Raw genomic sequence first — 22,729 nt, 5'->3', positions numbered from 1 at the left:
CATTTCTCAGCCTTTTGGTTTTGAAGCTTATTAAAAGTTACTTTTTTCAAAGCTTATTAAAAGTTGTCCCACATCGGTTTTGAGTTATAAAGGATTAAATGGAAGCCTCTTATAAAAATATAAACGTAAAGAAATATTAATCATACCTTTTTCTGCCTTTTGGTTTTGAAGCTTATTAAAAGTTATCCCACATCAGTTTTGAGTTATAAAGAATTATATAGAAGCCTCTTATAAAAATCATACCTTTCTCGGCCTTTGGTTTTGAAGCTTATTAAAAGTTGTCCCTTATCGGTTTTGAGTTATAAAAGATTATATGGAAGCTTCTTATAAAAATATAGACCTAAAGAAATATTAATCTTACCTTTCTCGGCCTTTTGGTTTTAAAGTTTAGTAAAAGTTATCCCACATCGGTTTATATGGAAGCCTCTTATAAAAATATAAACCTAAAGAAATATTAATCATACCTTTCTCGGCCTTTTGGTTTTGAAGCTTATTAAAAGTTACTTATTAAAATGAAATAGTTAATTATTTTATGGTTTTGAGTTGTAAAGGATTACATGAAAGCCTCTTATAAAAATATAGACATAAAGAAATAATATTTATTAATTGATATAAAAATAGTTTAATTATCTCACATTGGTTTCGAGTTATAAAGGATTACATGGAAGTCTCTTATAAAAATATGAACCTAAGGAAATATTAATCATACATTTCTCAGCCTTTTGGTTTTGAACCTTATTAAAAATTATTACTCTCTACGGCATTCTGAGCCTAAAACTGTTTTGTCTATTTTTTTTATAAAACTATAAATAATTTTAAAATATATGAAAATATAAATTCTATAAGTTATAAAACATTCATCGCATGCATCACACGTATCTTTTCCTGATGTGTGTGTGTGTGTGTGTGTGTGTGTGTATCACTTGTTAGCTTGTATAATTATTCAACAGTTGAAGAATTTTCAGAGTTTGCGTAACAATGAAAGATGACCGCATCAGATTCAGCAACAGTGATGGTATTTTATTGTGGATTGAGATTGAGGTTGAGCTTAAAGATTGAACAAGTGTAATTTTTTTTTTTTTTTTTAAAAGACCCACTCTTACTATACATCCCTCTCTTTCTGAAATCGTTTGGTGAGGGCTAACCTGAAACTTGCAGGAGGAGAGAATGTTGGTGAAGATTGAGCCTCAGAATGTTGTTTCGACGAAAAGACCCATTGACATGGCTGTTGTAGCAGCGGTGGTGTTAATTAAATTTCTGTTTTATTGGTTTGGTGATGGGTAGAGAATTTTGCAATGGGTTTGCTTGATGATTGGTGATAAAATATTCATGGGGTTTTCTGATTGAGTTGCTTGTGATTGTGTTTGCTTTCGATTCGGTTTTGCAAAGAGTTTGGCGATGGGTTTAGAATTTTGCGATTGTGTTTGGTGATTGGTGATAAAATATTACTGTTGAAATCAAATTTCTCATCTTCCCGATGAAAACTTGCCATGAATATGGACTGGCATGTGCACATGACCTATATATATATCTAGGGAGAAAGAGAGAGATTCCATTAAACAAAATTAAATGATGTATACATATATAGGCAGCTATAGAGGAACTCATTCTCTGTAAAACATATAACATATATATATATATATATATATATATATATATATACATATATAGGCAGTTACAGATATACTCCATAGATCAACAAGGAAGGACAAAACGTTAGGGCTTGTTTGGATATTAGTTGGGTTCAAATGTCTTTAAAGGTCATTTAGAGAAATATGGGTTATCACGTGCAAGGCATATGTTAGAAATCTATGGGCTGGTTGCCTGATTAGTTAAAGTGTAACCAGACAACATAGTTTTTGGTGGTGGTGGTGGGGGTGGGGGAAGGGATTTTTGCTTATTGAGGTATTTTTGATTGGTAGTGCACAGGAGGTTTTGTAGGTGAGCTATGGTAGTTTGAATGGCATATTTTAATGAACCAAAAATTAGTTATATTTCAGTGGATTTTTTTAAAAAAATTGAGTGAAAAATAATTATTTGATTTAAGAAGAATATTTTGATAATTTAGAATAAGGGTTTGAACAACAGTTCTCAATCTATATTTAATTATTTTACTTAATATAATTAAAATAAAAAACAAACTTTAAAAATAGGCTACTTTTTTATTCAAGATTCATTAGTCTACCCTAAGTCACATTATCTTTATTAATTAACGGTGTAGCTCTCATGTTCTAAGCGCGCTCCCACTCTCACATTACGGGCGCTATTTGGCTCAAATTCTCACTATTCCTCTCACATTACGGACGCTCTTTGGCTCAAATTCTTACTATTTATTATTTAATTTTGTCGCAATCTAATTCGCTCTTCACTCCCGCTATGCTTTATGTGACTTAGAGTCTGTCCCCAAAAAAATAAAAAAAATAAAAAAACCCAAAGCTAAAGCTAAATCTTATTTTTGTCCGCAAACAAATATATATAGTAGATTGATATATACAATTATACACAAACAGGCATAAATATACATAAGAGAGTTAGAGAGCTTGGAAGAAGAATCGACGTTGCTGTAAATTTCGAAAGCAGAGTATGTAAATTGACTAAGTATTGCATCTGAAGAGAAAAATGCTGGGGATTTCGTATGGAGAGCTCTTCCTCTTAATCGGAGCAACCGCTGCTCTCATCGGTACTCTCTCTCTCTAACTATATATATACATTCACATATACGCACATCAATTCTAGTAGTTTTAACTTAATTTCAGGTTTTCTCTATGTATTTTAGGGCACATTTTGTACAGATTTGAGCCTGTTTATATGTGTTAGCACTCAATTCAATTCATTATGATGATAAATACTGAATTAGGGTTTTGATTGTTCACCGAATGCCCTATTGATTTAGGACCCAAGGATCTTCCAGCTATAGCAAGAACTGCGGGGAGGTTGGCTGGCCGTTCCATCGGATACGTTCAATTGGCTCGTGGCCAATTTGAAAATGTCATGCAGCAATCTCAAGCTCGTCAGGTTTCTCTCTCTCTCTCTATATATATATATACAGACCTACACATTGATGATCAGTTCTATTGGATTATCTGGTCTTAAATTTAGCTACTTATAGACCTACACATTGATGATCAGTTCTATTGGATTATCTGGTCTTAAATTTAGCTACTTGATTTTTTTTTTTTTTTTTTTTTTGGGTGTTATTGTGTATGTAATGCCCTTTCATGTCAGTATTTTTTTTTTTAATTTTTTTTTTTTGGGTTTTATTGTTTAAATGGTTCTGATGAATGTTTGTGTATAAGCTTATTCGCAGAGTCTTGTATATTTACTTATTCCTAACCCTTTTCAAAATCACGTCCTTTTAACTTTCAGGTGCATAAAGAATTGCAAGATACTATTGCTCAGCTAGAAGCTATACGTTATGAAATTCGAACCATCTCTTTCATGAATCCTGGCCCCATGACTCGGAGGCTAGTGGACAATCTTGACCAAACTTCTGTTAGTAATGGTATCATCATTATCTGAATATATATATTTTTTAAAAAAAATTCTACATTAATGTCTACATTTTTTTTCTAGTTTTTCTGTTTCTGATCCGGATGCTCTGTTTCACAGTTTTAGGAAACAGTGAACCTGAAAAACTTAATGAAGAGAGTGGATTGACAACTGCAAACACTAAGGTTTTATTGAGCGAACTCACTCACGGTTGTTACAATTACTTTTTTATTTAATTACTTTTATTAATGAATTTAATTAAGTAATTGCATTTTTTACAGGATAGTTCAACAACACCAGGATCATCCAACATGCACAGCCAAGCAACTACTTATGCAAGACTGGCTGAATCCTCCAGTTTAAACTCTGGGTCTATGGAAAGTAAAGAAATCATTAGTGAGCTAACTAATGAATCAGGTGTTACTGTTCTTCCTGTATCTGCCGAAAGCACAGGATTGTTGCCAGATCGTAGGGGTAATAATCTTTTCTCAAATTTGATATCACATTAAGTTTGTAGCATGTTGCTATTGATTCGACATGTTTGCATCATAAGTTTGTAACATGTTGCTCTTACTTGGTTAGTTTTGTTAAACTTTTAATGATGGTGCTGTTACATCCATTTTTGGTGGTTGGAGGTTGAACCGGACTTCCTTACCAAATTGACAACTAGATTGAAAATTTTAAAGTAACAATTAATGTGATATCTGAATTTATGGGACATCTCATTTTGTTAAATGTGCTTATTTATGTAATTTATGTCAATTTATCAAATCTATAAAGACATGAAAGGGGTCTAAACACTTTTGTGCAATTTCTAAAATTATTGCTCCCTTTGAATTATGTTTGTTACATGGATTCTTCAAAAGTAGAAGTACCAGTGTCAGACATATATTGCTCGGACATGGGTATGGGATATGTGTCCGAGTATCCGACACTTTTGGTTGGACATGTACTTAAAAAACATATCCAATCATTCAGTGATATTATATTATTACTTTAAAATGAGTTAATTGCCTATACTGAATATTTTATTAGATAAAAACATTACTTTACTCTAGAAAATAAAATAAAATAACTAATAAAATAAATATTTAGTCGTGTCCGTGTGTCCTTCTGTTTGGAGATTTGACACGTCCGACACATGGATATACATACCCATTTCGGATACACGTACCTGAGTCCATGTAACATGGTTTTGAAGTCTCCTTTAATGGAGTAATAATACATTGGAGGAGCGAACCCCACGTAGAAGTTTGGTAAAGGACTTAAAATTGAGCTGTATATGAACCTATTAACATTTTTATTTATGATAAGATTTTATCTAATATTCATCCTTTTCTAACCTTTCTTTCTATTTTTTTTTTTTTTTCTTTCTCGAGATTAATCCAAATTCTAAATCCCACTGTCACTAGACTCACTAAACAACGACCATCTTTATCATTCCAATCAAGCCACCACCACCCAGAGCCCATCTCAGATCACATTGTCTCCATCAACTCGAGTCACTCGACCCCACTACAAAAAATCAGATAAATTCATCAGTATATGTTAGAACTTGTTTCCACACATAGATTTAACAACAGAGAGAGAGAGAAAGAAAAATGTAGGTGGTCACTGAAAAGTGATGACCAACTATGGCCTCCATCTCAGGCAGCATATTTATTTTTTATTGTCTTCTTTACATGAGGAAACTAGGATCTCCAAATATAACTGATTTTGGAGATCAAGGGTTAATGAATTTGAACACTTGGAGAATTCGTAAATTTGTAACCTGTGTTGATGCCTTCTAGCCAAGTCAATTCGATGGGAGAATTCGTCATGTTATTTTAGTTCGGTATGTTTTGTGTAATGGTCATATTTTAGAGGGTGTTTGTGAAATTGGCACTAATAAAATAATATTCTTTATTTGCTTATTGAAACATTGGACAATTAAATGTTCTTCAGCTATTCATTTACGCATTACTTTCTGGACTATGTTACTTATTCCAATGAACCTGCGTTACACCTCCTTGTTTGTCTCAACCTAATTTGAGAAGTGACATCGAGCAAGTTATTCAACCAACCCAGGTGTCGATATAAAAAGGAGCTATTACTTGGTGTAATGGTCAAAGTTTAGTCTATCAAATGTAAGAATGTGAGTTCAAGTCTAAAGGCACTAGTCTGCAAAACAATGTCAAAGGTTAAGTTATTACTTGACCTTCCCTCCTAGAACTGTTGGTTGTTGGACCGGAACAGGGAGATGGCCTTTGTACACAAATTTCTGTAGTTGTAAATACATAGGACTCGATCATTGAGATCTTATGGAACTAGAACTTGTCAGCTCTGAAGTAGATTTCATTTAGGATACATATACCCAGCCTGATAATTGCAGAGCAGGACATGTTACCTCATGTAGAATCCCCATTGCGTTCCCTGCTCTATTACTTTTAACATCTCAATGAGAGAAACTGTACAGCTATGAACTAACTGGATTTTGAAATCCATATCTGTCCCAATTGAGGTGTAGCCGCACGAGTTCTCCAGCTTACCATCCCATTGCCATATCCATGTTTTGTACTTGGTGAAACTAGATGTGGGAAATGTTTAGAGAGATTCTCTCAGAACTCCACCTACTATCCTGTTAAGTGAGGAAAGCTACTACTACCATCGACATAATTCCTATGTTTTCTGAGCAAAGGGAAATGACATCCTTTTCATATCCTGACAGAAGTCAATTTCCATGAATCGCTCATGTACCTTATATTCATCACATAGAATGTATTACTTTAATTTTAATAGCATTAGGTCCATGTATTAGTAATCACAACACATCACACATGCATGATCCAACGGCATATCTGAATTCCGAAGAGCAGGAAATTTTCTTAATATGTTTGCAGCCCTTTCCCCTTCCCCCCAAATAAGCAAAACAAAACACTACAAATATGTTTGTAGTACTTGTTTCTTTGCCAAATTCTTGCTTGTATGATCACCGCTTTCAGTTATGTGTCCACGAGTAATATGTATGCATATGGATGTATATTTGAAGAATGTTAGGAATATGTATTATTATTATTATTATTGCATGTCAAATACTTTAATAGAGAGATAACCACTGTGTATGGTGTCAGATGAAGCAAAGGGATCTGACATAGTGTTGGAAGCAATACTGGAGGCGGAGGTGGCACGTAATGCAAAAGATTTTTTTGCACAGCCCCAAAATCAAATAAAATGTGAACAATGAGATGATCACTTTATATCCTATCCTACATTCTATTTTTTGGGTAAGAATTTGTGAAACAGAATTACAGTAGGCATTTTATTTTAAAGAACCGTGGCAAGGGGTTTCTTTTGATAGTCAAACGTGGGCAAATGTTTATTCTTATATATTTAGTTGGATGCCAAAGTACTAATTTAAATGCATGTGATCATAACAGGTATGCACTGTTGTTTTGTGTCTGAGCTGAGTTTAATCATAACAGGTATGTACTGCAGTTTTGTGTTGAGTCTTGAGTTCGATTTACATTCTTGATTTGATTAGGCATTTTGGCTTCTTCAGGTATGTCTAGTGACATGCTAAAACAATAATGGTATTGACCATGGGAAAAAAAGAGGATAGGTGAATATTTACCATGAATTATGGTTGCACATTATGCTCTTCATTATCATTAGTTATATGATCATTAAGTGCTCACATGTGAACTAGTCTTTCCGCAGTTCCTTTTGGTGCCCTTTGCCTTCCCATTGCCCTAACGGGTGAATGCTGTTACTTCAGGAATTCTTTTATATAGTTTGACAAGCTTGCAGTGTTCCAGAGTTGGCTTATGTTTTTTGCACTCATGTATTGGAAAATTTGATTTGGTGAAGACTGGGAATGAAGCCTCCAAATTTGAACCCATGTATTTAGAATGAAAATGATCATCAAAATTGTTATAGGTTGTAACTATAGCTAGATCATTTTCTGCACCCGTGACTTTTGTTAAAAATTGTGATTAAGAAATGACTTTTTGTTGGATTTCTTTTCAACCTTCTGATGGAACAGATGATGTATGGAGTTATTTTGGCTAAAGATTGCTTGATTTCAATGAATGATATTTTTTTCTCCTATTTAGTGCATGAAAAGTTGTGCTTTCGGACCTGTGGCTGCTGAATTAGTACTTACCTAACATTGTGATGGTTCATGACTAGATTTGCCGCATGGTAGATTTATTTATCTTTTTTCCCCACAACTTAATTTTTTCTTATATAGTATTATTGTTTCTCTATTCCTCTCATTTTTCTTAGGGTAACATCACTCTCTATCTCTGTCCATACATCTGTCTATTTGTACATTATCTCGCTCCCCCTCCTTTTTGTACATTTATTAGGTTATTCTTCATTCTTGTCAATGGAAACCATGTTGTTTAGGGGGATTGAAATTTAAACATTATTATGCCCCGTTACATCCATTTTCTTTTATAAATTTGCTCTAGTTTGTGCGCATTTGACACTTCAAAGCCCCATAATTATATTTTTTCCCCTTCATTATCTTCTGTGGGTTCTCTTTTTCTCTTACTGTTTTCCAGATATCGCAATATCCTGGCAAAGCTTAAGATTCTGCCGCATAAAGCCTCGCTGATGGAACACTCCTTTAGATTGATTGAACTGGGCGTTGCATATTCTTTCAGATGCGTCTCATCTTTAGCTACACACAGAGAGTTAGTTGCTCGTGTTAAGCTCCCACATTTCTTGCCTGCAATAGTAAGCACGAAATGTATGTCAAAGGGTGATAAAGTAACAGCACTCCTCATAGAAACAACATGATTACACTGTACAAGTGAACTTGAGTTTCCATCAGTAATTATCCAAACTCTCGTACCATTATTGGTTTCATTTCCATTCGAATTCTTCGTGTTTATCCAAACACACCGTAAATGTAGATGTAAGAGAACTGAGACTCAGTTTCAATGATCCAAAATTTTGTATCTTCCTGTTGTGAATTATAAGGAACCAAAATTTCATTTTTTGGTGTATGGTACAAGTTGGAACCCTAAGCTCACCTTCAATTTTGGGATGGCAAAGTAGAATCCAGGAGAGCAACATTTCGTTGCACATATTTCAAACAGACAATAAAAACAACAAACAAGGGAAAAAAGAAGCAGCCAATGACATAATGATTAATCTAGGAATTACCTTAATACGGGAAAACTTTTACAGGACATATTACTACGACTGATTGTATGGTATAATAAAGAAAGAACAATGACGATACAGAAATAAAAGAGAAACCCAATAAAGCCAACATAATGTGGATTTGCAGATTAGAGAGGGAAAGATTGGGAGCTTGGGCTCTACGGAGATTGCAGATTAGAGTGGATTTAATTCAAATCCCTCTCTCAAAGCTATTTCTTTCAATAGATTATATATATATATATATATACACTTATAGAATGTAGAGAGAAAAAGTTAAGTCTCCAACCAACACCATGTGAAGTGAGAGAATTTTTTTAGGAAATGAGTGGTGGCATGAATACAAGAGAATTTTAAGATTTTATAGACTATTATATTGTGAGGCAACCCCTCCTTGGTGGATGCATGGCTACATTTTCCGTCGGTCGTGGGTGATGGACCAGAGAGAGTGATAACAGAGTAGAGAGAAGCAAAGATCAAATATATAAATAAATGAGGGCAGGTTGGTCATTTCAGATTTACGATATTTTTTATTAAAATACAATAAAGGAATGCGTGTAAAAATGTCCATTTGCATTTGTTTAACGGTATATATGCCGAAAAAGTAATTGGGGAAAAGTTAAAATCAAAATATTCTCTCTAAAACCTTAGGGGGTGTTTTGATGTTGTGGGTGGAATGCGACCCGTTTCGAGGACTTGGTTTTTTACTTGCAGGTCGTGAAACCTATTTAGTACTCTGTTATAGCCCAATATATAAGGACATTTAGGATTTAGAGTGAGACATCGAGAGACATTAAAAATTGCAAAAACAAAGAGTGAGAGGAAGAGTTAGGATTTGGGAGCGGAAACTTGTTATCTCTAGAGAGATAAGATTTGGGGGCTTAAATTTGTAATCTCTTATATTTTATGCGTAATGAATTCTTTTATCGGATTTTCACCATGGACGTAGACTTTGTCAAATTATGAAAACCTTTGTGCTTCGTGTGTAATGTATTTATTTTTTTATTATATTTCATGATTGTTGTTTGAATTTGTTAAGTTTGTCGTAACACGTATCATTATAATTAACCCTACCAATAAAAGAAGAAAAAAAACAAACTATGAATTAACCCTACTAACTAAAAAGGCAAAAAAAAAAAAAAAAAAAAAAAAAAAAAGCTTTCGCCCCCATTACGAAAAATTCCCCACTGCTGTGTCTGGCCTTGTCCTAGTCTCAGTGGCTGATCATTGATCATCCCTTTTGTAAACAAGATATCTCTCTCTCACACATTATTGACAAGAAATTCACACACTTATTTTATTTGTCTATGTATCACTTGAACAATTACCATTCATTTATGAAAATAAAACCCTATGACAAATATATTGAGGAGCTATATTTTTGTCCTTGTTTTCTCTCAGTTGGATACAAGTTAGAGACTTGTGAGAAATTCTATAATTAATCCAGTTTAGCAACTCTCTTCTTTAATATACTCCATAAAAATGGTTGCAAAAACTCAATAGGCCATTAAGTAAGTCTATCATGAAGCATCTTTATGGATTTTTAACCTTTAAATTAAGTTGACTTATTACTTCAAAAGGTTTAACAGTATCTAAAGCTGCACGTGAGCTTGGAAAGATCAAAGTTCGTGACTGAGGATACCAAAAACGGCTCGGGCCGGGTACAGCCCACATGATCAGCAATGGGCCTAATAATTGACCTAGATCCGAACCAGGCTCTTAACAAGACAGTCCCAAAACTAAAGAAGCAGTTGAGGATCCACTAAACGTAATCAGGCCTGTAGCTCAAGAAGCCCAGGAGGAGGCCCAATACCAGAAGTTAGGTGGGAAGCTTCTAGAAGGTATGTAAGAGCTTATAAATAGGCGAAAAATAGAGGGAAAAGGGGATCGAAAAATTCTTGAAGTGCATAGTTACTCTGTCAAAATAGAGAGGAAATTATTGCATCTTCAATGGCGCCGTCTGTGGGAAACGAAGAAGATTGATTTTCGATCGGTCAAAAGGGATTCGATCGTGAATGATTCGTAAGGAAGAAGCTTGATCTCTGAAAAGTGAATCTGGATCGTGAGTGATTCGGTGTTCGTCTTACCGAATTCCGATTCTGGTTGATTTTGAAGAGATTTGCATTCGATCTGCGTAGTTCTGGCATGTGCTTGTTCAATCGATCTATGCGATTGTGTTTTGTTTGCCAGAGCTAGATCTAACAGGTTCACAGTGGAAGAGATTCGGATCTGGTCTTGTAAGGTCAGAGTTCAACCAATTCGAGTCTAGATTTAGTGTGATTGCATTAGCAAAACTGAGATCTGACCAGAAAGTTGCGGTTGATGACTTTGCTCTAACCAGGAATGATGATCAGAGGTGAGAGCTCAAATCCATTGGATAATGGCCAGTAGTCGAAGCTCAATGAATTGATGAGTGTAATCGAAGCATTAAGAAGAGAGAATGCAGAATTGTGAGTTGGAATGGAGCGTGTGAGGCTTCTGCTCTTCCAAGGCCACCTCCAGTAGGAGAGGGAGTTGTGCCATCCAGATCACGATGATCCGAAAGGAAACAATCGTATGGATCTTCATCGCGAGGAAATTGTGCTAAACGATTTACCTCCAAATGTCCGTCAGGTGGAAGAGCGGGAAAGATCTATCCATTTGGATCCGCATCGTAAATGGATCATGCAAGAAGAAGCCGCCACTTTTGATCCAACTCAGGGAAGGTTATGACGTGATGAAGCAATGGAGTTTGGCCATTATGGAGCTCTATCGCCGTGGCATAGGGAATTCATAGATGACAGATCGTTTGATCTACCTTACCGACCTTCAATGGCGATGTATGATTACAGGAGTTCAGAAGGAAGATCTGCAGATCCGAGGATTCCATCACGGTTTTCAAGGGAGAATGAAGCACTCTGTTCCTCCGCAAGAACGGTTGCATCACTGTTCATTAACGAAATCCTGAATGCTCTGAATCCGAGGAAGTCTTCTATGCCGGTATTCATTATGTTCGATGGAACGACCGATCCGATCGATCACATTTACCACATTCAGTTGAAAATGGCTTTGAATACGAACAATGACCTTTTGATGTGCAAATGCTTCCCTGTAAGCTTGTCAGGGCCAGCCCTCAACTGGTTCAAGAATCTGACTCAAGGTTCAATTCCTAGCTTCCAAGACTTGTGTGATAAGTTTATCAGCCAATACTATGGAAATAAACGCCCGGCTAAAGATGTGTCAAGCCTGTTTACAATGAAGCAGCACGAAGATGAACGACTCCAGGCTTTTCTTACCAGGTTTAACCTTGTTAAGAGTATGGTTATGGAGTGTCATCCATCAACAGCAATTCAAGTGTTCAAGTTAGCAATGAACCGAGGGACACCATTCCACATAAGTCTGGTGGTGAATACGCCGAAGACCATGGATGAGCTGAATGAGAGAGCCGACGGTTTCGTGCGTCTGGAAGAAGAAGAAGCAGCTAATGCAAGGAAGACATCTATTATCTCCACAGAGGAAAAGTCCAAAGCCAAGATTCGGCAAAAGCAAGCTCCACAGCGTCAGACCTCTTGGAAGGCAGAGAAGAGGCCCCGAGAGGAGGAGTCGTTTACTCCACTCAAAATCACTCTAGCAAGGTTGTACCAAGAAAACAAAGATAAGTTCCGTCCCCCTTTACCAATCAGACAACCTCTCGAATAGAGAGATCAATCTAAACATTATGCTTTTCATAGTGATTTTGGTCACCAGACTAATGAATGCAGGAACTTAAGGAGGCAAGTGGAGATGATCGCAAGGGGAGAATTTGCAGGATATGTTCAAGGGCCAGCGCAGGAGCAAAATCGACCCGCTAAGCAAGTTAAGAGAAATCAAAAGCTGAATCACCATAACGCTCAGCCCATTCGGATTATAAATGCAATTCATGGCCGACCTGAACAGACAACAGAATCTGAAGAATTGCTCCGAACGCACCTCCGCCATGTGCAAATGAAGAGGCGAATAGGCAGTGTCAACACTCTACACTAGCAGAGCGTATCAACACAGATAAGGTTTGACAAAACAGACCTGCTGCGAGTTCAAATTCCTCATGAAACCTTTTGGTTATTAGTCTAACAGTGGTGGAGTGCTTAGTACGAAGGGTGCTAATTGATCTAGGGAGCAGTGCGAATGTAATGCCAAGGGTCACCTTCGATCGGCTAGAAATCAAGCCAGAGGCGCTTAAATGCACTGGGAATCCATTGTTGGGATTCGGTAGAAAGCGAGTCGAATTGATCGACACAGTAGAATTGCTTGTTCGAGCTGCCGAGAGGGAACTTGTCGAAAGCTTTGTGGTAGTGGAGATCTATCCATGTTACAATCTGCTGATGGGGAGAAGGTGGATTCATAGAGTCCAGAGAGTCCCATCAACCCTACACCAAGTGATGAGATGTCTGAGTCCGGATGGAAATAAGGTGATTAATATCCATAGGGACCAGGTTGCAGCAAAGGAATGTTACTCGGTGACTCTGAAAGCCGTAGGGAAGGGAAAAGCTCCCATCCGATCTGATAGCCCACAATAGCAATTACAAAAGCCTCCCCCCAGCACGAACGGGGAGGAGGAGTCTTTTGTATTGATCGAGGAACCTCTAGTTAATGTTCAAATTGATCATTTGAGGCCAGACCGAACCACTAAAATAGGTTCATGGCTTGGCGAGGAAGAGAAGCGCCAGTTGATTGATTTCCTTTCCCAGAATGCAGATGTGTTCACTTGGAGCCCTTCGGACATGCTGGGAATCAACCCCTCTATCTCTTGTCATTCCTTTCGTGTAGATCCGAACGTTAAACCTGTACGGCAGAAGCAAAGAAGGTTCGCCCTGGAGCGCAACCAGATCATTGTGGATGAAGTTGATAGATTATTAGAGGCTGGGTTCATCAGAGAGGTTCAGTACCCGATCTGGCTGTTGAATGTGGTTGTAGTGCAAAAGAAGAACAGAAAGTGGAGGATTTGAATTGACTTCACCAATCTGAATAAAGCCTGCCCGAAAGATAGCTTTCCTCTTCCAAAGATTGATCAAATAGTGGATGCTACAGCGGGGTATGAACGATTAACCTTCTGGATGCTTATTCAGGTTACAATCAAATCCCAATGGATCCGAACGATGAGGAAAAGACCTCTTTTGTCACTGAACGAGGGACCTACTGTTACAAGGTCATGCAGTTCAGACTGAAGAATGCTGGAGCTACGTACCAAAGGTTGGTCAGCAAGATTTTCAAGAATCAAATGGGCAAGACTGTTAAAGCTTACATCGATGACATGGTAGTAAAGAGCAAACAGAAGGACCATCATTTGCAACATTTATAGGAGGTGTTCGATGTACTGAGAAGGTATGGAATGAGGCTAAACCCAACCAAGTGCTCGTTCGGTGTGGGATTCGAGCAATTCCTTGGCCACGTGGTCAACAACAGAGGGATTGAAGTAAGCCCAGCCCAAGCGGAAGCTTTACTAAAAAATGCAGAACCAAGCACTGTCAAGGAAGTCCAAGCTCTCACCGGACACATAACGGCACTAAGTTGATTCATCTCTAAGTTATCAGACCGATGCAAGCCATTCTTTGATACAATAAGAAGTCACGGAAAGCAATCCTGAGGGGATGAGCAGAGGCAAGCACTAACAAAGTTGAAGGAGTATATGCGAAACCCACCAGCCCTGACTGCCCCAAAACTAGGTGAGAAACTTTTCCTGTACCTTGGAGTTTCCAACATTGCAACTAGTGGTGTTCTGATACGATGTGAAGAAGGTAAGCAGTTCCCAGTTTTTTATGTCAGCAAAACGCTAACCGAGCTAGAGAGAAGGTATTCGAAGGCCGAACGAGTAATCTTATCTTTGGTAAATGCAAAGAGGAAACTCATGTATTACTTTGAGTCCCATCCTATAGTCGTTCTGACCACATTTCCCATAAGGGTGATCCTGCATAAGCCTGATTTGTCTGGATGAATGACGAAATGGGTAATAGAGCTGAGTTCTTTTGACATAACATATTAACCCCGAACGGCCATCAAAGGGCAAGTTGTGGCTAATTTCCTACTGGAGTGTGATGTGGAAGAGCCAGAGGAAAATCCCGAAGACTCTTCGTGGAAGCTTTTCGTTGATGGTTCTTCAAATCAGATGGGGGCAAGAATTGGGGTCAAATCAGATGAAGGCACCACGTTGAGCCAGGCAATCAGACTTAAATTCAGAGCGACCAATAATGAAGCAGAATATGAAGCACTACTGGCTGGATTGAAGTTGGCCAAGGAGCTAAAGGTCAAAAGTTTAGTCGCTTTTAGTGATTCGCAGCTGATCGTTCGACAAGTGACTGGGGAGTATGGAACCAAAGATGAAACAATGGAGGCATATTGTTCAGCTGTTATACAAGAGGTTGAGAATTTTAATCAGATTAAGTTCATCCAATTGCTGAGGGCGCGTAACGAGGACGCCGATCGGTTGGCATGCAGTGCGTCGAGTTCTGGGGAAACACTGACAAGGGTAATTCCAGTTGGTGTGTTGTGCCAGCCATCTATCCTTGGAAAGTCATCAAGCTCGGATCCTTGGCAAGTGAATGTCATACCATATGAGCCGAGCTGGATAGATTCAATTATGGCATACATACGAGATGGAGTTTTACCCGACCAAAGGGATGAAGCAAGGAAGATCAGATTGAATGCTACGAAGTATGCCATAGTGCACAACCAGTTCTACAGGAGGTCTTACTTAGGGCCTTACTTGAAATGTGTAACCCCCACAGAAGCTCGGCAAATACTACGAACTATCTATGAAGGTGTGTATGGTAACTATTCAAGGGAGAGGTCTTTAGCACACAAAGCGATGACACAGGGGTATTTTTGGCCGAACATGTCACGAGATGCGGAGGAATTATCAAGAATGTGCGATAAGTGTCAAAGGTTCGGACCACTGATCCACTAACCACTAGAAGACTTACATGTAATGGCCAAACCATGGCCTTTCGCGCAATGGGGGATGGATGTGGTTAGCCTGCTACCGATCGCCAGATCACAGAATAAGTTTGTTATGCTTCCAACAAACTACTTTACCAAATGGGTGGAGGCAAAACCATATCCCAGTGTGACTCAGACACAAATGAGGCACTTCATTTGGAGTAACATCATCTGTCGATTTGGTGTGCCGAGGTTGATTGTTATAGACAATGGGACTAATCTTGATAGCAAGCAAGTGAAGGAATTGTTGGAAGAATACGGAATTAACCAAAAGTTAGTAGCGGTCAACCATCCATAGGCAAATGGTCAAGCTGAGATCACGAACAGAACGATCTTTGCTTGTATAAAGAAGAAGCTTGAAGAAGAAAAAGGGAAATAGTTGGATGAGCTCCCGAACGTCTTGTGGGCCTACAGAACGACTCCGAGACGACCGACCGGAGAGAGCCCATTCGCCATGGTGTATGGTACTGAGGCAGTAATACCGGTCGAGCACTTTGTTCCCACCATTCGAAGCCTAGCATTGAATTAAGAGCAGAATGATCACATGTTGAAATTCAACCTCGATCTGCTTGAAGATAAGAGGGATGCAGCGGCAGTAAGGCTGGCATCATATCAGCAGACGCTTATGAACAGTCACAACAGAAAGGTGAGACATAGGGACTTTGCACCTGGTGATTTGGTTCTAAAAAGAAAGGTTGGAATTGTCAAGAAAATGGTGTAACCTTGGGAGGGACCGTATAGAGTTGCAGAAATCATAGGGAAGGGGGCATATGTTCTAAAGACCATGGCTGGAAGGCTGGTAAACAAGTAATGGAATGCCACATCTTTGAAAAGGTATTACCAATAGAAAATTGAGTATTGAGTTCCGGTCTGTTCAATGTTTATTTCCAATTGCGTGCTTACGAGTGTATAAAACTTCAAAAGATATATAGAAAGTAATATTTTCTTCCAAAAAGATGACCGAACATTAAGCACTTAGCAAAGTAAGTGGCAGCTGGCACTATAAGCCGAACGCCAAACACTTACTAAAAATAAAAAGCCAAGTGGCAAGTGGCAAGTGGCGTTCAGCCGAACGCCAGGCACTTAGCAAAGTAAGTGGCAGCTGGCACTATGAGCCGAACGCCAAACATTTGCTAAAAATAAAAAGCTAAGTGGCAAGTGGCATTCAGTCAAGCGCTAGGCATTCAGTGAAGTAAGTGGCAGTTGGCACTATGAGCCGAACACCAAACACTTGCTAAAAATAAAAGCAAAGTGGCAAGTGGCATTCAGCCGAATGCCAGGCACTTAGTGATGTAAGCGACAAGTGCCACTTTAACCGAGTGCCAAACAATTATGATTAATGATAACTCAGAAGCAACAATGAAAAAAACACTATGAGATAAAAATTAGTCAAAAGTCTTTCATTTCATTAAATTCATGCTTATTAAACATTTACAAAGATGGTTCTGGTGGAATGAATAGAGTATACAAAAGAAGATGATGCATTTGCAGGTAATTATTCAATCCTGTTTACGCCCTCGGTCTCCTGCCCGCGCTCGGAGTTCCCCTCACCTTTATTGGTTGTACTCTCCCCTCAGGGAGGAGAGTCAAGTTGGATGATCGTTCCATCCGGTTGGGTTCTTCCCTCAGCAACAGGTGCAGGAGGAACCATGGTGGAAAGAGGAGGAATGTCTAGGGGTTGAGCAGCTGAGGGGATAGGAATAACTCCTAAGGAAGCAATCTCCTGGCATTCATCAAAAATACGATCGGCAGGAGTGGAGTCCAGGTCAGCATAAACTCCTGGGGGATCGATCTCTAGTTCTTTGTCAATATCATCTAGATTGGCGCTAGAACTGGTCTGACCCTTAGCAGGAAGACGGTCACTATAACCCTCCATGTATCCCTCAGCATACCTGAGGGCTCCGATCCTAGAGAAGTGACCATGCAGAGCCGTCACTCCGCCATTAACATTGCCGATAACGCCGAGCAAGGCATTGCGCTCATCCAGAGCCCTCTTCTCAAAAGCCATACGATCTGCCTGTTCGTCATAAAGCAAGCACTGGAGATTGTCTCTTTCAGCCTTAAGTGTTTCACGCTCGATCTGCCAGATGCTCTTCTCGATTTGAAGGGCATCCCTCTCAACTTGAAGGGAATCCGCTTCCTTCTTCAGACTATCCCTTTCATTCTCAACTTTATTTAGCTGCACCATCAGTTCGGCGTTCTTGGTGCCGATGATATTATTCTCCTTGTTAGCTGCGTCAAGGCTGTTGGCGAACTTTCGTGCCTTAGCATTGGCAGCCTCGACATGCTTTTGCATTACCATCACGCTAAATAGAGTCTGCATAATAACACATGAGTACTAATTAAGCCAAACGTATATCTAAAGAAATTGTAATATGAAGACATTTCTGAAGTAACCAATAGAGGGGTAGGGAATTACCTCCATATCAGTCAAAGGAAAGTGACTAAAAACTTCTTTTTGAGACAGAGCTTTAGCAACTTCAATGTCTTTGGGGGACCACATGTTCTTGTAATAGGTCATGGTGGTAGGGCCTTCTCTGAACATGGTCTCGCTTAGCTTAACAACCGATCCATCTGCTCGGACGAATCTAGGGGTCCATGGAGCCTCTCCAGAGGGAAAGGCGGTAGCTGTACCGGACCCAAAGGGAGTAATTGGTCTGATTTGGGGAGGTATAGACACGTTCAGCAAAGAAGTTTGAATCCTCCTTGTTAGAGGAACATCATCAGGGTTGCCTTCACTGTCAGGCTGAGGCCTTTTTCCTCGTTCCTTATCCTGGGCGGATACAACGGGGGCATAGGGATTCCGAACTTGAAGAGCAACGTTCGGGTTAACAGGAGGAGCAGTGGTGATCGGGTTGACAACTACTACGTTCGGAGTGGTGCTGGAAGTAGTAGTAGAGGAAGATGCCGAAGCTGGAGAAGAAATGGCTGCAGAAGCAGCAACTGGCCTAGGAGGGTCCTTCTTCCTGCTGAAGGAAGGGATCCGGAATTGGCTTATTGCAGTGCCGAGGAGTGAAATGTCACCGAGATTCTCGGACATAAGAAGCTCCGAACAAAAAGGGACGTTGTTCAGTACGTGTTCCTTCAAATATGTGACCCTATCCCTGCAAATGCCGTAACTGAGTTTGTTATTCTATGAGATACCCAGAGAATAACAAAGAAAAGAACAAAAGCGGGGAGTGTAAATTTCACAAGGGCAGTCGGTCATATGATTCTTGAATTTTTTGTAGGAGGAGACAGAGCATTCACCAAATGCATTCGGGACAGGATAGTTCTTGGTAGCTGGAGCAAACCAAACCCCCCAAACCCCAACTATGCCCTTCTTCCACCCTTTCTCAAATTTAAGTTTGTCCGTACAGATGGATCTTTTATTGATAAGGTAAAAATGGTAATATGAATCTTCCAACCTGATCTTGCTGTCCTTGTAACAAAGGAGAAGATCAATTACATCAAGATCTAGGCCTCTGTCACAGTTCAGAAGCAACCACACGAATGTAACCCTAAGAAAATTGGGGTTAACTTGGAGAGGGGAAAGATTCAACCTATTGAACACATAACAGAAGAAAGGATGTAGAGGGAATCTAATGATGTTTAGGTGGTGAAAGGAGAACAAGGTTTTGCCGGGAAGAAGGCCGGCACCAGTTTTGATGTTTACACTTTTGGGGCATTCCCTAAGATGAATATTGTTAGGGAGTCAGAGTTTCATGCGAATAACATCCAGATCAATGGGCATGATGAGAACAAATACGATCCCTGGGGAAGTATGCAAAGATTTTAAGAAGAAAAAGGCAGTAAGACTAACCTCAAAGGATTGAAGGCTGCAAAGAACGTTGCGAGATCGCTGAAAATGGAGAATCTCTTGCAGGAATTCGCCGGGGAAAGTTTGACTTGCTTGGAAAAGATGAACAATGACTTGATTAACAGCGAGATGTGATAGAGACGGTAAAGAAGGCTGATGGTACATCATGAGGGCTTATAAAGGGAAAGTGGACCCGAAAGCCGAGACGCCAGGAAACTGAAGAGTTTTTAAATTTCAAAATATCGAATCCTGAACCGACCACTCGCTCCCCCACACAATCGTCTTAAGCTGCTAAATCATGATTGGTTTCCATTAATAATCACACCCTAGTTAATGAGGGAGTGATTATGGGGGCAGCTGTGGATACCAAAAATGGCTCGGGCAGGGTACAGCCCATATGATGAGCAATGGGCCTGATAATTGACCTGGATCCAAACCAGGCTCTCAACAAGACAGGCCCAAAACTAAAGAAGCAGTCGAGGATCCACTAAACGTAATCAAGCTCGTAGCTCAAGAAGCCCAGGAGGAGGCCCAACACCAGGAGTTAGGTGGGAAGCTTCTAGAAGGCATGTAACAGCTTATAAATAGGCGGAAAATAGAGGGAAAAGGGGATCGAAAAATTCTTGAAGTGCATAGTTACTCTGTCAAAATAGAGAGAGGAAATTCTTGCATCTTCAGTGACATATGTCTCTTAATCAAACACCTAAATGAGCTGGGGTTGCAAATCTACTTGGCTTGAGCTTTAATAAGCTAATGGGATTGACGAAGAATATTTAAACCTAAGTTTAAATACTTTTATGGAAAAATATCACTTACCTTCCTCGAGGCTAGACCTAATTACAAGTAGTATTCCTAAAGTTTTAAAAATTACAAAACCTCCCTCAAGGTTAGCTCCGTTGTAACACTGTCCCCCTCCAATGATAGTCAATGCCGGTCAATGGTAATTTTTAATGACATCAACCATTGTTTTAGTATGAAATACCATATTTGCCTTAAGAAAAATTACAAAGGCATATACATCCTTTTTTTTTATTTATTTAAAATTACTTATATACCCTAATTTTATATACCCTCCTCCTTCACCACCCACCTCAATCTAGCCTAGGAATGTCAATTTTTACCGCCCTGCCGGGGCCCCGCTCCATCCCGCCCTATTAATAACGGATATGAGAACACTTTTTATACCGTTGGGGCGGGCATAGATATAAATTTTGTACCCGTCGCGGGTTACGGGGCGGGTAAGGGTTCAGTATACATATCCTAGGGGCCCCGCCCCGCCCCGCTAAACATATATATATATATATATATATATATATATATATATATATAATATTAATAACTTATTTTAGCGGCTTATCCAATTACCCATCTCTTACAATTCTAATTTGGGATGTAAACTTGGTATTAAATTTGCTTTTGTTTTGGTTATGGTGGAAGTTGGAGCTTAGAACTTCTTGTGATTTGGTCGTATTAAACTTTTATTTTTTTTTATTATGTTTTCTGAATTATGTTATGTGCATGTTATTTCTTTATTTTTGTTGGAATACATAATTTCATTTATGTTGTGCCATTCCCAAGCTTTCCACATTTTAATAGCAGGAGCTTAAGTTCCAAAAAGTGGGATAAAAAAATTTGTTAGCGGGCGGGCACGGGGGCACAGTATTTCCCAACGGGACAGGCATGGACTTGATAAAAATTAAAAGGGGCGGGGCGGGATTTAGGGAAACCCACTCCAAACCCGCCTCGTTGCCATCCCTTTCTAGCCCTAGATTTAGAGACCTATTATCCTCCTCAACAAACCCATCAACCACAAACCCTAGGATGAACATAAACCAAGCAACAATTTTAGTGCAGCTCCGCGGTCCGTTGGTAAATCCAGTCATCGCCGTTGTCGTCAACAATCCTTGCATCGCCGCCGCATGCTCACCACCCAACAGTTTGTCGCTGGTGTGTTTCAGTCATCTTTCATCGCTATGTGAGAACGAGTTGTAACCCAACTATTGCACTGTACAGCCACGACTGACTTACCCATCCATCTAACGAGTCAACAAACACGAAATCGTTCCTCAACTCTACCGAGTCGTAACTAGACCTATTAATGGAGCAGATCCTGATTCGTATCCGATCCGAATCCAATCCGATTAGTCGGATATGGATTGAACAAAAAATCCGATAACTCGATCACGATCCAAATTCGATAATCCGTTAGCTTAACAAATCGGATATGGATTATGCTGATCCGATCCGATCCGATTGAAATTATATATATAATTATTAATCAATAATTTTACATATATATATATATCAATACTCCTATTAGAATTGTATTAGAGCTAACCCAAAAATCCAAAATATTAATAATGTTATATATAAATATTGTAGTGTTCTCATCCACATGCTAATAAATCTCTTAGTACACATACTAATAAAATCATACTCTTTATAATTATATATGTTAGTAAATATTAATTTAATTCGATTTCGAATCCGATCCGATCCGTGTAATACCCCTAGTTTTCAAAAGGATAAAATGGAATATTTTGGTTTGTTTTTCATTTTTTTATTTAAATTATTGGACTTATTTGTTATTTGGTTAAATTAGTTAATTTATTATTATTTGTGTGTATTTAATTTAATTGTTGTATTGTAATTGTTTATGTATGTTAAATTAATTATTTATCTGTTTAATGTTAATTGGCTGTGTTGCTTTAACTATTTAATTTTGCTTTAATTTAATTGTTTTTTTACTTAAACGTAGGATTAAATGACGTATGTTTTAATAGGACTTATTTGGTATATATTTTTTTGTATGGTTATATAGGATTAAGGTTTTCTTTTATAGAGATAAATAAGCCGACTTATAGTTAGCTAGGAATTGGAATTAGGTCTTAGTAAGTGCCTATATATATAATCTTATATGACTGTTAGGGTTAGGAAAACAAAACCCTTTTCACGTATTGTGAGATAGAGAGATACAGAGACATGTAATGGGTGTTTGAGGGAAAAACAGTGGAGCGCTTGAAACTGATAGAACCACCAGATGGGATTTCAGCCATGGACTGTGGGTTGAACTAAGGAAGGATAGGAGTGTTGTTCGTATGAGGAACCAAGGAGGAAGCAAATAAGTTAGAACAGTGCGGGATCGCCGGAAAATCTAGGTAGACGACGTAGGGATTTTAATTCAAAAAATCTCAAGGCGAGTTTCATTCTGTCTCCTTCCTATAAACTTGTGTTCTGTGCATTCTATATAGTCTCCAGGGATTAATTCAACCTTTAAAACTAATAGTTGATGCATGTTATATTAGACTGTAACCTGTTTTACGTTCAAATAACTGAAATTGG

General features: G+C 38.7%; 3 protein-coding genes across 8 annotated transcripts; all 3 read left to right on the top strand.

Annotated features, from left to right (window-relative positions):
* Window positions 1-2,491: 2,491 nt before the first annotated feature.
* Window positions 2,492-8,480, top strand: LOC132306864 (uncharacterized). Of its 6 annotated transcripts, none has more exons than XM_059804437.1 (9): window positions 2,492-2,680; window positions 2,894-3,015; window positions 3,367-3,502; window positions 3,610-3,674; window positions 3,771-3,963; window positions 6,600-6,752; window positions 6,906-6,950; window positions 7,028-7,087; window positions 7,244-7,575. In XM_059804437.1, the coding sequence occupies exons 1-6, from the start codon at window positions 2,620-2,622 to the stop codon at window positions 6,710-6,712; spliced, it is 690 nt and encodes a 229-aa protein (XP_059660420.1). In that variant the 5' UTR covers window positions 2,492-2,619; the 3' UTR covers window positions 6,713-6,752; window positions 6,906-6,950; window positions 7,028-7,087; window positions 7,244-7,575. The 6 variants fall into 6 exon arrangements, with proteins under 6 accessions (XP_059660420.1, XP_059660418.1, XP_059660422.1 ...); XM_059804435.1 differs by having other exon boundaries at window positions 7,186-7,575; XM_059804439.1 differs by lacking the exons at window positions 7,028-7,087; window positions 7,244-7,575 and adding an exon at window positions 8,034-8,480.
* A 3,199-nt stretch (window positions 8,481-11,679) lies between these two features.
* Window positions 11,680-12,315, top strand: LOC132309475 (uncharacterized). Its single transcript, XM_059807780.1, has one exon. The coding sequence runs from the start codon at window positions 11,680-11,682 to the stop codon at window positions 12,313-12,315; it is 636 nt and encodes a 211-aa protein (XP_059663763.1).
* A 470-nt stretch (window positions 12,316-12,785) lies between these two features.
* On the top strand, window positions 12,786-13,601 carry LOC132309474 (uncharacterized). The gene is made up of 2 exons (XM_059807779.1): window positions 12,786-13,104; window positions 13,273-13,601. The coding sequence occupies exons 1-2, from the start codon at window positions 12,786-12,788 to the stop codon at window positions 13,599-13,601; spliced, it is 648 nt and encodes a 215-aa protein (XP_059663762.1).
* The last annotated feature ends 9,128 nt before the right edge of the window (window positions 13,602-22,729 follow it).

This window comes from Cornus florida, unplaced genomic scaffold, assembly GCF_030987335.1.
Source record: "Cornus florida cultivar Cherokee Brave unplaced genomic scaffold, ASM3098733v1 CherokeeBrave_3.0.0_Hap2_Chr05, whole genome shotgun sequence".
Classification (NCBI taxonomy): Eukaryota; Viridiplantae; Streptophyta; class Magnoliopsida; order Cornales; family Cornaceae; genus Cornus; species Cornus florida.
The sequence above is the reverse complement of the archived record's forward strand: the minus strand, read 5'-3'. Positions and strand labels throughout refer to the sequence as shown.

What these genes read in the sequence shown, in the direction of transcription:
- LOC132309475 (XM_059807780.1), top strand. Translation starts at nt 11,680, where the DNA reads ATGGCTTTGAATACGAACAATGACCTTTTGATGTGCAAATGCTTCCCT.
- LOC132306864 (XM_059804439.1), top strand. Translation starts at nt 2,620, where the DNA reads ATGCTGGGGATTTCGTATGGAGAGCTCTTCCTCTTAATCGGAGCAACC. An exon ending in AGCAACCGCTGCTCTCATCG is followed by an intron (nt 2,681 to 2,893) that starts GTACTCTCTCTC and finishes CTATTGATTTAG; the next exon opens with GACCCAAGGATCTTCCAGCT. An exon ending in CCAAACTTCTGTTAGTAATG is followed by an intron (nt 3,503 to 3,609) that starts GTATCATCATTA and finishes TCTGTTTCACAG; the next exon opens with TTTTAGGAAACAGTGAACCT.
- LOC132309474 (XM_059807779.1), top strand. Translation starts at nt 12,786, where the DNA reads ATGCCAAGGGTCACCTTCGATCGGCTAGAAATCAAGCCAGAGGCGCTT. An exon ending in CCAGGTTGCAGCAAAGGAAT is followed by an intron (nt 13,105 to 13,272) that starts GTTACTCGGTGA and finishes ATTTGAGGCCAG; the next exon opens with ACCGAACCACTAAAATAGGT.